This window comes from Callionymus lyra, chromosome 3 (genome assembly GCF_982586985.1).
Source record: "Callionymus lyra chromosome 3, fCalLyr1.hap1.1, whole genome shotgun sequence".
Lineage (NCBI taxonomy): Eukaryota > Metazoa > Chordata > Actinopteri > Syngnathiformes > Callionymidae > Callionymus > Callionymus lyra.
In genome coordinates, this window is record NC_141820.1 from 20,765,655 (window position 1) to 20,782,323 (window position 16,669).

A 16,669-nucleotide genomic window follows, 5' to 3' on the forward strand; every position below is an offset into this window, starting at 1 on the left:
GAATTGTACAAAGACACTGTTTCTTTGAGTGACACGATACGCAGCCAATTACATCACTCGAACGCAGTAATTTACTTTTTATTATTTTAAAACTAGAAATAATAGATATAAACAAAAACAACATTTTTCAAATGTAATGTAAAGTAAAGGTAGTTTTAAAATGAATATTTTACTTGATTGCTTAGCTAATCCATCAAAGTGCTATCCTTCTGAGGTGAACTTTACCACCAACAGTTTTTATCTTTGTATATTTTTAAGATTAGAATATTAATACACTTAAAAAATACATTTATGGCTCAATGTATTGTCTAAAACTGCTGTTGAAGTTGTTTTTTGTAGTGATGTACTGATGAAGCTTCATGAAGCAGTGTCATGTTGTTTAGAGGTCAGTAGGTGGCGCAATTAGCTTAAAAATGATGTGATATTTCATTAGAACCTTTGTTAAAAACAAAGGAAAATAGTGCAGAGACCGCCATCTAGTGGACTCTGATAATAATGACACGGCTTCATGAAGCTTCATCATATGATAAATAGTTTCAATCCTCACGTTAGCTTCTAAGCTAACGCACATCGAACGGAGATGATTGGAAGTGAGTCTTGAGTGGAGAGATCCTGGCAGGTCGTCTGACTTTGACTCCAGGAATGAGAAACGTGTTGTGTCTGCAGACGGAATAACAGAAGAGCCGATGGACGTCACAGGCTGTTGCACGAGTCCACCTCCTCCCTCCTCTGCGAGATGATCGCTGACCAAAAGCATCCTTCAGGGAATCCCTGCATGTGTGTGTTCACATGTGTGTGTGTGTGTGCATGCGTGTGTCACGGAGCTATTTATAGCAGTGCCTTCTCTCTCACTTCCTCTCTCTCGTGGCTCTGGACTCTATTTTTTGCTGAGAGCTGCTCGTCAGCAGCGTTTAACAACCTCTAAATGAGAAAATGCAGCAGTTTAGCCGGCACCATGTGACAGCTTATGCAATTAAGCCGTGTTGAATATTAGCTGCTGTTCCTGGACGAGTGCATGAGCGAGCTGACATCCTGCAACGTCCTCGGCCTGCTCTCGCCGAGGCTGAAATCCAAAACAGATATGAGCCTGGCGTTCCAGCGCTGCTGCTCTCAGCTTGAAAAACAGAGCAGAAAAAAAGAAAGTGTCAGTCAGATTTTCTGGTGGAACATAAACCATGTGTCAGTGCAAATATAAATCTACACTTTTCAGTCTCTGTTACCAAGAACATGAACCATTTTTACATCTGTGCAGACCCATGTGTCATTGGTGTAATTGGGAGTGAAAGAAGTGATTACTTGAAGTCAAAATTATAGCTTTATTATTCAATAACTTAAAGCATATTTATTTAAATCTAATGTAAATTGTGTGTGGGTTGGTTTTCTTGCTTTGTTCGGGTAAAAACAAGGATAAGTCGCAGCCAGATGTGAACTTTGGTTGGTCTATTGAAGCACAAAAATCTTGTATTTCCATGTTTTTACTTACAGCACTGTAAACAGAACTAATGCTTGATTTTTATTATAATAATTTAGTCAACAGAACAGCAATATTCAGCTGCTGGTTTGAGTCTCAAATACAAAGGAATGTAAAGGAACTGCATCTGCTGAAGTCTGTTTAAAACAATAAATGACCTCCTGAAGAAACCTTTTGCTCAATGAACGAAAGATTATAATTAATACATTTCTCTACTATTATATAGATACACAAATGTTTTAGGATATACTGGTAATCATTTCTTATGTAAAAAAAAACAAACAACGACCCTGATTTATGCTCGTCCCACACTTTTAAATTTAGAATTTAGACTTTTTCTGACTTGTACAAAGACACTGTTTCTTTGAGTGACACCATACACAGCCAATTACATCACTCGAACGCAGTAATTTACTTTTTATTATTTTAAAACTACAAATAATAGATATAAACAAAAAAAACTGTAATGTAAAGTAAAGGACGTTTTAAAATGAATATTTTACTTGATTGCTTAGCTAATCCATCAAAGTACTATTCTTCTGAGGTGAACTTTACCACCGACAGTTTTTATCTTTGTATATTTTTAAGATTAGAATATTAATACACTTACAAAATACATTTATGTCTCAATGTATTGTCTCAAACTGCTGTTGAAGTCGTTTTTTGTAGTGATGGGCTGATGAAGCTTCATGAAGCAGTGTCATGTTGTTTAGAGGTCAGTAGGGGGCGCCATTAGCTTAAAAATGATGTGATGTTTCATTAGAACAGTTGTTAAAAACAAAGGAAAATAGTGCAGAGACTGCCATCTAGTGGACTCTAAAAATAATGCCACTGCTTCATGAAGCTTCATCAGACAATCACTAGTTTTCTGGCAGTGTTTGGTGAAGGACGACAAAATCAAAGATAAGTCAATTGAACCTGCATGAATGATCACAAACTCATTCATAATTCTTGCTACAAAGCATTTGTAAGTTATAAAATTTGCTCGGTCACGACTCAGACTTCTTGAGATATTTGGCCTCTTGTGTGATTGAGTTTAACACCAGTGAATTAAAAATAAAAACAAGTTGAAATGACACTACATTTGTAGAATAACCATCACTCCATCTTCAATGAAATAAAAAAAAAAAAGATATCACTTCCCTGAAAAAACTTTGAAGGCCTGTTATAATGGACAACTGACTGGTGTTTTAGCCTTAAAAGTCAGCCCAGTCATCACTGGGCTCTTACTGCATTGTTTTTTTCCTCTAGCTGTGGTGGAAGTAATGACTGCCATCTAGTGGCCGGAGGTTTAATTGCAACATGGTAATGCTCAGACTCCGTAAATATATGCATTATAATTGTACATTAAAATATCAAATTATTTGATTGAATACACTTTATTGAATTATAAAGCATAAAGGAGTTATGATAAAAAATCAAATATGATTGGAAGCCAAAAAACACCAAAAAGCAAACAAAAATATTGATAAAGTGCTGTTTAATATCATAAAAGAATCGGGAAAAATAAAATAAAATCATGATATTTTGGTGTGTTAATATTTCGTCACACCCCAAAGTCGGTTTCACCTTGAAAATTCAAAGTATGTTTTACAGCTTCATTAATGTTTTTCAGTGTCATCAGAATATTGAATGAGTTACCATTTGCCTGTTTAAACTATTCACTATTTTAAACCATTTAGTTATTTTTTAAATAATAAATTGAACAATTTCTGTATTGTTGTGAGGTTGGATTTATTTTAGAATTGAAATGATATATTTTGAAAATAAATAGTTAGATTTCTAATTCTAATAATTCAAATATAAATTTTATGTTGAAAAATATATTTTCCAATTTAAAAAAGTAGTTCTGAATCCAATTTGTTTTGTTGTTTTTTTAGAAGAGTCATCAATGACGAATGTCATTACATATGGAAGTCACTGGTCAAGGTTTGAATTTAATAGTTAAACATTTTTTGTCATTCATTTAATTGATTCATTAATTTTTCTTTTACCCTACATTTCAGAGTTTACAACTTCAGAGCATTTTAATCATTTACTTGAGGATCCTTTGAAGATTGAGTCGACAAACAACTTTTAAAAATTCGACGACTGACGTGAAACAGTAGTCGAGGTCAGAGTCCGGCACCCTGGTCACACCTGCACAGGTATCACCTGCTGCCTCACAGTTCACGGAGCAGCCACAGGCTGTGATTCCGCAGGTCAGCGGGAGTTCAGGCGCAGCAGATTCCTCCACTCAGACCCCCCGGCATCGCGGCCTCCTCTGATTGCTCGGCCGATGGCTGTGGAGAAGTGAAACCACCTGATCAAATATTGATGTGCAGAGGAGCACTGTTTCACAGACACAAAGGCGAAGTGATCTCATCTCTCAGCCGCCCATTCAGGCGCTCAGATGGCCGCTGATCAAATGTTGCTGCAATCAAGAAGTTATAAAATAAGGAGCTCGGCCAACCCGTCTGGGATCTTCAGGAGTAAATGACCCGTGTCGCCCTCAAATCCTACATCAATTTCTGGCAGAAGATTTTTTTTCATGACTTATGATAAATTCCTGTGTTTGCATCAAAACCTCACAACTGTTGACCTTCAAAACTTCTCTTATCAAAGTTCTCAGTTATTCAGGTCAATCTTCCAACTGTCAAACTTGTTGACTTGATCGACCCCAACGTGGGCTTCATCTAACTCCCATGTCTTTTGTTTTATTCATGGTTTCCTCTTCCAAAACACGGATGTTTACACGAGTCTCCTCTCGACGTCCCACAATCTTTACTCTTATTCATCTCCTTCACTCCGTCCATCTGCTGAGTATCTCGTCCATCATTTATTCATGTGCTGATGCTTTTTACTCGCCGTAGATCAACAGAATCTTCTCTGGATGCTGCCTGTCGACTTCCTGCACTTTACGGAACATCTTGGATGCAACTATTGTGCAACTGTGTCAGGGAGTGAAAACAATTAAATATGTTGTTCTGTGCTTGTTAAATGTTTTTGTCAGACAAATAAGTGTGTATTTGTTGCATAACTTTTAGTTGACCTATTTATTTAAAAAGCTTTTGTTTCAGGTACACTATTCACACATTTATAAATATTATTAATTTATTCAATTAAATGCAATGAAAATATACATAATATTATTTATTTGACAAGTTTGCTGGTTAAGATATTGCTGTGTTTGGTCTGTATTTCCATGACTGCTGTTGTTGTTCAGCAGGTCACTTCAGGTTGTTGACACGTCACGTCACATACTGGACTATTTGTGTTTGACTTTGTGTTGATCTTTTGTTGCGCCGCAGGAAACGCACAGCAACTACTATCAGGTAACTTTGTTTCATCTCAAGTGTATCATTTACAGATGATATTTTTTTAAAAAAGAGAAAAGTTGGAAATCAACTGTAAAAAAAACAACAAACCAACTGCCAACGCTAGGCTAATGCTAACACTGAATATATTTATGTTCCATAAGCTTCTAATTTATCACAACTAATTTAATTGACAATTTAACTCTCATTTAGTGACAGTTAGACACACAAACATCCGTCAATATTGTATTTTTGTTGTTGTTATGCCATATGGCTGAACCAACACCTGAAGGGAAGCTAATGAGCTAAGCTAATAGCTGAGAGGCAGCTAAAGTGCTGAGTTAGTAGTTGAGCTAATATGGAGTGACCAGGTGAGGGTTTATACAAATGAGAAAGGTACATGGGATGAGTATTTGTGCAAATATAATAAACAACAAAACACATTTCAGAAGCTGAAATTCTATTTTTGAAAAAACATGAGGCTCACATATAATAAAAGCAAATAACAATTTACGACAATGCTACTGAAAATATGTAAGTAAACGTTGATCATTTTTAAAATTGTATTTTCATCCTTTAAACATAAGTATGTACTTAATATTGTCATTTTAAGATGCTTTGGTTTATCAACTATTTAACCAGAATAAAAACACATTCTGAATAAACACACTGACAGTGATGGATCAAAACAAAGGAGGCGACGGAATCTTTCAAAGTTTATTGAATTTCTTGTCAAATGATGAAATCAGAATGGACAAAAAACGCTCGACCAACGTTGCATAGGTGACAGACTATGCCTCACCAAGAGATGAAGAACACTGAGGCGTCATTATTTTTGACTTGCGGTGTAAATGACTCTGGTCTGGGGAGGATCTCAGCAGCCAACTGGAGGGTTCAAACAACCACGGGTTCAGTTTTATAGTGTGTGATCCACTCTGTCAGTCAAGACTTTTTCTCTTTGGACTGCAAGTTTTGGACGAGAGGGAAGAGACATGTCGTGAAAAATAAGCAGAACATGGGAGTGATTCTGAAAGCAGAATATAAGTGACATTATTAAGTAGAACTAATGTTATGGTTGAATGGTTTCATCACCGTCAAAGAGTCTTAAAAGCAGCAGTGAAATGTTTGCAGAGTTTCTCCACCTGCGTTAAATAAATACTTTGTATTATAATTCCTCAATGATTGCCATGAACACAACACCCAAGAGGTGACTCAGCTACCCCCCCGACAGGTGCCCACGGTCTACTCTGAGTCTCTCCTGGATGACAAAGCTGCTAATCAAATCCTCCTTTATATGCATAAAGGCTGGAATACACAATACAGAGTGACTGGTAGATTAAAAAAAACAGACTTAGAAGGCCTCAAAAACCTTCTCTCATTCAGGAGGAGGTCAAATACTTGATCTCCCTCCGAGAACCCCCTCATAAACATCTCGAACAAATGTGATACACACTAAGTAGACACCGAACTGGACAGACAACACATAACTTAATCTATTTGAGTTTCAGTCCATTTGTATGATCGCTGCCATAATTAAATGTTAAAATATATTATTTCTTAAAGATAAATCGGCAGTAATGCAGTTGAGTTTCTCCTCTGAAGACATTCTTTATATTTGTACACGATAAAAATGGTGGGGAAACTCTGCAATACTATCTAATGATCTTTTTTAAGTGCTTCATACCTGCTTAACTGACGACAGCGTTTTTTTTAAAGAATTAAATATATTTTGAAAGTCATGATTCATTACAGGCTCGGAAATATTGTTCATCGTGTCGAAAATCGAAGGTTTTGTTCAGTTATAGTTTAATAAAAGCAGTTGTTTGGAGGACGGCAGTTGGAAGCGACACATTAATGATCCTTAAACATCGACGCGACGAACACTTTGTGTATCTTTGACCTCTTGAGCTGCTCTGACGAAAACGTATTTGGTCCTTCAGACTGGATCGTATTTCAAACCCACGCGCGTTCTCTAATCCAAATTGAAACAGGTTTCGACACAACAGAACGTGTGTCCTCTCACTCGCCACAACACAAAGCACCATTTGTGGCGAGGTTTGTTCACCTGGCGGGAAAGGTTAGTTAAAGGGATTCCTTCTTCTTCTTCACGTGCATGACCATGAACCGAACCCGGACGATGACACACGGACGGAGAGGTTCGACGGCAGTGGAGCGAGTTCAACGTCTGAAGTTTTGTTGCATTCATCTCAATGAATGAATGACTGCTGACTCAGATATTTAAAAAATATTCACTTTACTTTTTCTTTGGTTGAAAAATAAAAATATTAGCTAATATTTATCTTCAAATTTATTTAAAATTATGTTTAAAACATTATTTTAAAACAACCAAATAATATGTTGACTATTTATGCACTTTATTAAACTGATTGACTAGTTGGAAAAGTCTACATATTCTTCACATTTTGATAGACACATGTAAAAACAAATAATAAACATGTTTGAAAATTATAGATTATTTCGTTCCAAACATTCTATTATACAATCAGCATGAGTTGTAAGACGTACAGACAATTCAACATTTGGGCAGTGAGGTTGTTCTTCAGTGGTTTAAAAATACATTTTGGTCCGTTGCGGCAGAAAATGGCAGTGATTTCAGCAGAAATAGAATCTGCTGGTGTGTTTGAAAAGATCTGTTTGGCAGTGTGGCAGTGGTTTATCATCTGTAAGTGTTGCCAACAGGAAAGTTTTATATCTGCAAAATATTGTTTCAAATTAAATGACAATTTATTTTGAGTCATTATTCCAACATAAACATATGTACTTAAATATTTAATTTTTTATATACAAGTACAGCATTTCTGAAACCATAGTTGTCCATTTGATGAGTTTTTTTTTACTTTATTTGTCTTTCCCTAATTAATTCAAATCAAAAGTTCAATATGGCACGTTTAGCAGCACTCAATCTCAATGTATTTTTTATCCAACAATTGCATTGGAAAAATCTAAATTAATGTAAATTGAAATTAGTTTAAAAAAAACATGATCAGGAAGGAGTGAATAATAAAAGACAATGCTTTTCTGTCAAAAGTTATTTTTTAATAGTACATTTTAGACTGAAGTTTTATTTTGAGGTTTTTGTGATGTATTGATATTACTTTTTAACTCTTCGCAAGATCCAAGCTGAGAAGATTGTGAACACTTTAAGTTAAGTTACTTAAGTCAGTTAAGTCCAGAAAGTGTTTTCTCATTTGGTAGTTTTTCATCATTGCAATAAAAATTGAAGCAATGCAACGATTCAATTGCTGTTAGCACATTTTGTGTTTATTTTCCTTAATTCGTTGTATTTTTAGGTTCCATTAAGTTAAAAAAATAAACATTGTATTTCTTTAGTAACAAATATAGTTTGTCAATTAAGAACGAGGAGATTTAAGTCCGACTCATCTTAAACGATGCTTTGATAATGTTTTGGTTTAAATTTACAGTTTAATTTATTTTTTGGACTTTTTTCTGTTTTAATTATAATTAGCTTCACGAAAAGTATCAACTGCAGATGTTAATTATGAATAATGTTTGTAATCTCTAGGCTCCATGAGCTGGACTGATTCATTTCACAAGATTGTTTCCCAGCTCGATAATGAATCACTTTGTTTACACACAAACATTTGTGGCTCCACTAGTGACCAAAATCTCTCCACACAGCAGGCGAGTCAGCGTTTGAATAAAAACCAGGTTCATCCCACCAACAATCTACCCGTCGACTACATTGATATGTGGACTTAAACAATAAGGGTCACCTCCACCACTGCCCCCCCGCCCCCACTCGACCGTGTGTCACCTCCTCTCATCGTCGACCCCGGAATGTGAATACATCAACAACACATGAACCCTCTGGTGCTCCAGATGTTGCATCTGTACGGCAGGAGACAAGAAGCTGAAGTATCGGGAGGCACTTTAGTCAATTCTGAAATGAGACGGGCTTCAAGGCACTAGAAACTCATTTTAGATCTCATCTACGCTATTTCTCTAAATAGGACTGCGTTTTATTTTTCTTCTCTCTCTTGTAAATGTCAAATGCCAGCTAAATAATTCAGAAAAATAGAGGGTGAGGGGTCACAAGTCACGTCGAATGATCCCATGCACTCGGTCCTCAAAGATCAAAGCTTTAAATACATGAAGAAGAACTTCTGAAATGTCTTTTTTTTTTAAGAGAACGTAGGTTTCTCCTCTGATGTTTTTTTTTTTTTTTTTTTTTCCTAGCAGCGTTTCACCCTCTGGCATTTCCTCTCCGTCATGCACCACATCCGTCTTTAGGTTGACAACAACGAGGAGAATCATCATCTTCCTCCTCCAGCTTCTGAGGTCCCTCCACAACCGCAAGCAATTTAATACTGACGTCATGCATTGAGTATATGTCACCTCAGCTGATTGGGCCATAATGCGTTTTAGTACATGCCATGATCTCCCCAAAGAAGCAGTGATCCGGTTTCCCCTTTTTGTAACATTCAACACGTAAAATGCTTGAAAAAATAACTTAAATAAATAGCCAGTGCACTTTTGGTGAAAAACAAAGAGTGGAGAGGAAGATGAAGAAAGTAAAATGAGGTAACATCTTGTTGCATGCTGATATAAGACGAGTCTCCACATGCTTTTATATAAAGGAGCGTTGCATGGCATCACACAGGGAACCTGCGGCCCAACTGCGCTGCACAACATCCTGCAGCATCACACCTCTTGTTTGTCTCTGGTGGGAAGAACGTCCGTCCGTCCATGACTTTTACTTCCTTGGATGTGTTTTATATATATTTATAAAAGAAAGAAAATGATAGTAATCCACAGAAAAAAGATGTGTTTTGTGTCATCCTCGTTCAATCTCATTCAGGCTTTTGAAAAAAAATCTCCAAAAAAATCCCGAATGTTGTGCAAAGTCCGGCAGGTTCCATTGTTCCTTTCTTGATTCAAGTTTTTAAGATGGAAAAAGTCCTAAACGTACCACAAATATGCTGCTTAAAAAGTACATCTTGAATTGTTTTGGTAATTCTGTACTTTAGACCTAATGGTGAAAGATCAAATTAAAAATCCCTACAAAATCACACAATTATTATTGTTTTTTAAAAACAACTATATGTTAGTTGAGTTAAAAGTCACATTTATAATCTCTGATTGGTCCTAAAGAGATAAAGTCACTTGTTAACCCTCTTTTTTTTTGTATTTCTTTCTGATACACTTGAATTCATCGATTTATTTCTACAGACAGTGAATCAGCAACCGTTAGTAAACAGAAGTCCAACTTAACAAATCACAAGCTGTATTATTGTGTAAAGTTAAGTGGCTGTAGAACATTTTTTGGAAGTAATCTGCGCTGATGTTGGCTCTAGCAGGGTACAAACACACACACATGCGCACACACAGAGACGGACACACACGTTCACAGATCTAACTGCCATGTTTGATGTCTAGCATTAGCATGTAGCATATTTATGGGCAGTGAGTCATTTAAAGTGTGTTGATTATCATCACCAGGACTTTGAGTATTTTAAGGAGACATTATCTTCAAGAAGCTGTTGAGTTTAGGATTTTAAGTCTTCAAACAGAAGTGTTTTGAAGTTACAAACTCCTAAAGCGAGTGGCGTCAGCTCTTGTTTTCTAGTAAAGCCAATGAAAAAAGTCTGCAGAAATGTTCTAATGCAAAAAAAAGAAGTAAAAATGGGGGGAAAGAATTGCACCAATGAAGATAAAGCATCCTGTGAATTCTACAATATGTACACTGTTGGTGGCGCTCACACGTCGGTGAGCAACTTGGTCTTGTTCACACAGTTCTGGCTCGGCGCCGTGCAGTTGGCAGTCCTCAGGTTGGCCTCCCTGAAGTTGTCGATGCTGTTTTTCATGTCCTCGTCGATCTCCATGTACTCCGACTTGCTGACCACGGAGGAGCTGCGGCGGCTGGAGTTGGTGTCCGACGCCAGGTTCTGGTTGCTGACGTTGAGCAGCTGGGCCTGCTCCTCGCCCTCCGTCTCCCGGTGGTAGAAGTAGTTGAAGTTGGAGACGATGACGGGAACAGGCAAGGCGATGGTCAGCACGCCGGCGATGGCGCACAGAGACCCTACGATCTTCCCGCCGATGGTCACGGGATACATATCCCCGTAGCCGACCGTCGTCATCGAGACGACCGCCCACCAGAAGGCATCTGGGATGCTCGTGAAGAAAGACTCCTTCTCCTCGGCCTCGGCAAAGTACACGGCGCTGGAGAACAATATCACGCCGATGAAGAGGAAGAAGATAAGCAAGCCCAGCTCCCGCATGCTGGCCTTGAGAGTTTGTCCCAAAATCTGGAGCCCCTTGGAGTGTCGAGACAACTTAAAGATCCTGAACACTCTGACCAGACGGATGACCCTGAGAATAGCCAGCGACGTGGCCTGTTCCCCGCCGCCCTTGCCCTCCTTGTTCTCCTGGTCGTCGGCCAGTTCAGTCCCCAGCGTGATGAAGTAGGGGATGATGGCGACGATGTCGATGGTGTTCATCATGTTTTTGAAGAACGCAGCCTTGCTGGGGCAGGCGAAGAACCGAACAATCAACTCAAAGGAAAACCAGATGATGCAGAGTGTCTCCACCACGAAGAAAGGGTCCGTAAGAAAGTTGGATTTATAATACACCGTGGTGTTGCCCACCACTCTTATGCGGTCGCTGGGGTCCTCCTTCAGCTCCGGTAGAGTCTCCAAACAGAAGATGACTATTGAAATAAGAATGACCATCACGGAGACGATAGCGATCCCCCGAGCCGGACCGGAGCTCTCGGGGTGTTCAAAGAGGAGCCAGATCTGTCTCTGGAACTCCTTCTCCGGCAGAGGCCGCTCCTCCTCCCGGATGAACCCCTCGTCCTCCCTGAATTTCTCCATGGCCTCCGCTCCCAGCTCATAGAACTTGATCTCCTCCGAGAACATATCCAGTGGCACGTTGACCGGCCTCCTCAGCCGGCCCCCCGACTGATAGTAGTACAAAATGGCGTCGAAACTGGGTCGGTTGCGGTCAAAGAAATACTCGTTGCGTAAAGGGTCAAAGTAACGCATCCTCTTCTTGGGGTTCCCGAGAAGGGTCTCAGGGAACTGGGCGAGGGTCTTCAGCTGCGTCTCGAAGCGCAGCCCGGAGATGTTGATGACCACCCGCTCGCAGCAGTCGTGGTCGTCGTGGTCGTCGTCCGGCGGGTACAGGTCCTGCAGGTGACCCGGCAGGGTGGAGGTCTCATCCATGTTGTCGGTGGACACCACCGTCATCCTTCCTGGCGGGTGGACGGACAGGAAGAGGAAATTGGTGCAGGACGAGGTGCAGCAGATGAGTCTCCTACTGAGGCCGAACCTCCTGCTCCATCATCATCTTCGAGCCGAACATCTTCCTCTCAGCTCAGCTCCATCCGCCACCTATAAAACCACCAGAGATTCTGTCAGGAGGAAGAAAAGAATCATCATGCAGTGGACTCTCTGCTGCTGTTTTTTTTTTTCTTTTTTTTTTTTTTTTTACCGCATACATCAAGTTTGCAGCTTCTGCGCACTCTCACACATCCCAGAATCATCTGAAAGTTAAAATGGTTACCTGTGCTGGGCGGATGGAAGGAATGTCCTCAGTTTTTTTCCACAACTCAGCTTTAATACTGATCTCGCTTTGCAGAAAAAAGCTCTGAAATATTAATAGACTAATGTTGTCTTGCTCAACATCCGTATCCTTTTGGTGTTGGTTTGCAGTGCGGATCCGATCAGGAGGCGGCGGGAGGACGCACCAGCCCCGAGGACCCGACCTGCCGGACACTTGGCTGAGAACATACTGGGAGCCCAAGTGAAGCAGTGGAGGAGAAGAAGAAGAAGAAGAAGAAGAAGAAGAAGAAGAAGAAGAAAAATCCAGGATCAATCTGTGTCTGGTGCAGAGGAGCTGGAGGAAGTCTGCAGCATCAGCAAAAAAGAGTCGTAGCGCTGCGCTGCGGAACGATCATGACGAATATAAAAAAAAAGAAAAAGAAAGTCAAGACGTCACACGCGCAGATATGTCTAATTGGAAAACATATTGCAGGATTTCATGGAGAGGGGAAAAAAGAAGTGAGTGAAGGAGGGAGGGGTTAGCGGAGAGAGGGAGTGAGCGAGCGAGCGAGGGAGGGAGAGAGCGGGTGAGGAGGGGGGGATTCGACGCAATGCAGACAGACTGTAAAACACGGACCTGCAAACACAACAAGCAGCGTTTGAACGCACCTCGGCTGAGAGTGACCTCTCCGCAGCCCTTCAACAGTTTGACCTGCTGCTGCTTTTTAATTGTGGATCCACAGTTATTTCACCAGAAGCTGCTCCTGCAACCTCCCGGCTGTTGGTGTCAATATCCCAGTGTTGCCATGGTAACAGGAAGAACGCAGCGAAACTCTCGGCGTTACCATTTTTTGACGAGTGTCGTCGCGTTTTTGTTTTTTTTTCTCCAAGTGAATGATATTAAATGAAAAGTATTGACCGGACATTCATCACCTGCTCAAAGTGCTTTAGTTGATTGGCTGAATATTTCTTATGACCTCTGTTCGCCCGGAGAAAAAAGTCATTAGGAGATGAGGCTCTGTGTCATGTCCACTGTCACACGTGAAGCAATAACTATAGATCCATCCATCTGTCTTCAGCATCTGTGGGATCGCAGGGGCAGCAGCGTGAGCCAAGAGGTCAAGACTCCCTTCCCTCATGTGACCTCCTCCAGCTCTCTGTTTGTCAACAAACAAAGTCATCAGTTTGATACTCGGACAATAAAATCTGTTTCATCTCAGCAGGAGTTTCTCTGACCTCGACATGATCAGAACCTCGTGAACCACGATTCTTCCTCCTCACTTTTGAAAAAAGTTAACAAACGTTAACAAAAACATTGATTGCTCAAATTTTACATTCATTATTATTACTATCATAATGTTACAAAATAATGTAATGAAAAGCAAAAACAAACTGGACAAACAATGCTAACATGTCACAAAAGTGTGTCATGGGTCAGTCTTCAGAGCTGTTTTCACTTTGAAATGAAACTACAAAGAAAATAAATGAAAAGTTTTCATTAAAGAAACAGTGTCTTTAGTAGTGATGTGATGATGAAGCTTCATGAAACAGTGGCATGTTGTTTAGAGGTCAGTAGGTGGCGCCATTAAAAATGATGTGATGTTTCATTAGAGTTTTTCAAAACAAAGGTAAATAGTGCAGAGACCGCCATCTGGTGGACTCTGACCATAATGACACTGCTTCATGAAGCTTCTTCCGACCATTACTAGTCTTTACAGTAGCCAGAACAAGTAGGCATTGTCTTGGTTGTACATACAACTTTAGGACGGACATATACCATGATTTTTGTACATTTACAATTGATTTTTATTCAAAACAAATACTATAGCATCAAATGGACCAGGGCGACCTGGGGGCCACATGCTGCTTCTGCTAAGACCCCTAGAGGTCAGAGTGATGTTATAAAACCAACTTTGTTAAAACAACGATTTCCAATTATATATATTTTTGGTTTTGTTGACATTTTGTGCATTTTTGTTTGCGAATCCAGTGGTTCCATTTGCCCCTCAACATAGAATTGACTCTTTACTTGACGGCCCCCAATGCCAGTGACAGTAATGTGGCCCCTCAGGACATGTATTTGACCAACACTGGCGTAGAGGATAAAACTTAAATAATTATGTTAGTGATAATTCAGCTTTTGAATGAATATTTATGTTTAGTTTACTTTTCAGACGTGGAGACGTTCATCACAACACTTAAAATAAGATGTTTGATCCCTTATAATACATTTAGACATTTTCAGGAGCTCATGAAATGGAACTGAAGCTAAAGATCTCGTACAATGACTCAATATTCTACATTATCACTATTATTATTTGATTCATGATGAACAGGAAGACTTGAATGAATGGATGTTCTCTGAGATTTCAGCACCACGGACAGCACCTGGGATTAATCGATTCACAGTTTGGATGTTGTGTAACTCAAGGCGCGTCTTTGTTTGAGGTTTACCTTCTTAAAAGTCTAAATTTAAGTTGACATCCTTCGACTCTTGACGTCACTGAGATAACCGCTGAGCTGCTGAGAATTCCCATCGCCTCTTAAAAATCCCAGGTAAAGTCAACGTGAACTTGAGAGGAAGAGGGTTTAAGCAAATCCTGCTTTTATATCAGCACTAGATCAGCACGTACAGCTTTAATGCTCAGTGACGGTTTTTAACAACCAGTTTTTTTTAACGCTGGGATGTGAAGAGAGGTTTGATCTGCAGCAGCACCTTAACATTCATGATGGAATTCATATAAAACCTTATCAAGCAGCAGCTTCTGCACACGCTCCGAAAGGATGAACATTGCAGCGGCTGTACAAGTTTCAAAGAACAGGGTAGCAACGATATGAATAATTCATGTTCCTCTGTGGAGTGCATGGGAACTGAAGGTCCGGTGGAACAGATTGGAGACAGCAGGAGAGAGGCAACGAACTGGACTCAGTCCCAGTTCAACTCGCTGGGATGCATCTTCATCAGTCATCAGGTGAATTATATTTAAACCTCAAATAAACCTCTCTATTATTAAAACATGCTGAAGGATCAGGGGATTCAGACAAAGGTTTCCAAGTTAATACATGTCATGATACAAACACTGTTTAAGCTTTGCTGTTCAACTTTTTTTAATGAGAAAAAAAACATACAAATTATGAATATAAGATAAAATCAAATAGAATGAAATGTATATTTTCGCTTCAGGGAGAGAAACCTATGTTTTGCATTAGTGTTATTAATTGAAAAATAGATTGATTTATTTGCTGTTACATTTGAATTAGTTGAATCCAAGTCAAACATACTCATCAATATTAATGCTTGATTTTTTAACATCGTTTTATTCTTGTTTTCCTGTTAAAACATGTTTTCCACTGTTGATTACCATGTTATTATTATTATAAACACAAGTTTGTATTCCTCAAATTACTTCATCTGTACTGTGTTAACTTATTTTCTTGTTGTTTATTTAAAGTGTTGATTTTATGTGTTCGCCCACATACTTTATTTAATTTAATCTATATTGACAACCATTCAAGAAGATGTATTTGATTTAAAATTAAAATACATTTTTTTAATTGACATTTTTCCCATTTAATAATAATGTAAGAGTTGTTTTATTATAAATTACATTTCTTCTTCCTCTACTATTTTAATTAAATCTTTTTAAATTATTTTATATGTTTATTTATGGAATGTAACATTATTTTTTTTGTTATTTAAAGTTAAAACTATTGTGGTAAGAATTGTTAAGATAAAGTCAACAAACATAATAATTATTATATAATATTGCGTTAATAACTGTCAGATGTGTCGTGTGGCTTTTAGTTTGTGTTTAATTGTTTCAAATATGATCGACATTATATTGTCTCTTGTGTCTCATTCCCGACGGTTTAGTGAAGACGTTCCTGAAGTGTCACCTGTGCAAAGGTGCTCTCGGAGTGGACTCTGTGGCTCCAGGAAAAAGAGAGAGAGAGAGAGCGAGAGAGCGAGAAAGAGTGTATTTGTCCCCCAGTGTCAAGTGAAGGTCACGACTGAACTATATTTGTAGTTACAGTGACCAACTGTAACTAACTCTCTGACAGCTGGTCCAGACCAGTGCGAACAAATGTCCCTCCGCCATGAATTCCTCAAAACTAAATTTAGTTGAAAAGAACATGCCACCAGTAACAAAAACAACACGTCCCGGGCGAGGACGAGGCTCTTCATTCATAATCCTGCCGGCGCTCACGGAGACACAGTCGAGCATATGCACATATCCGCGTCCTGTGCGGCGTGTAAGCTTCCACACGTTCAGCCCCGAGGTGGAAATTAGAACATGTTAAAAAAAAGGGCCTTGTGTTCAGCCGTGCATGTCCGGGCAATCTGCGTCTTCCTCGGCCCACATGACAAATGTCCATGT

The 16,669-nt window shown here is 39.2% G+C and overlaps 1 protein-coding gene across 2 annotated transcripts; it reads right to left on the reverse strand.

The window, feature by feature from the left end:
• Nucleotides 1-5,470: 5,470 nt before the first annotated feature.
• kcna1b (potassium voltage-gated channel, shaker-related subfamily, member 1b) lies at nt 5,471-12,842 on the reverse strand. 2 transcript variants are annotated; one of them, XM_087786950.1, is made up of 2 exons: nt 12,313-12,842; nt 5,471-12,140 (listed from the first exon to the last, which is right to left on the reverse strand). In XM_087786950.1, the coding sequence occupies exon 2, from the start codon at nt 11,994-11,996 to the stop codon at nt 10,506-10,508; it is 1,491 nt and encodes a 496-aa protein (XP_087643076.1). In that variant the 5' UTR covers nt 11,997-12,140; nt 12,313-12,842; the 3' UTR covers nt 5,471-10,505. The 2 variants fall into 2 exon arrangements, with proteins under 2 accessions (XP_087643076.1, XP_087643075.1); XM_087786949.1 differs by having other exon boundaries at nt 5,471-12,160.
• Nucleotides 12,843-16,669: the final 3,827 nt, after the last annotated feature.

Coding starts and splice junctions, on each gene's coding strand:
- kcna1b (XM_087786950.1), bottom strand. CDS start 11,996: ATGACGGTGGTGTCCACCGACAACATGGATGAGACCTCCACCCTGCCG.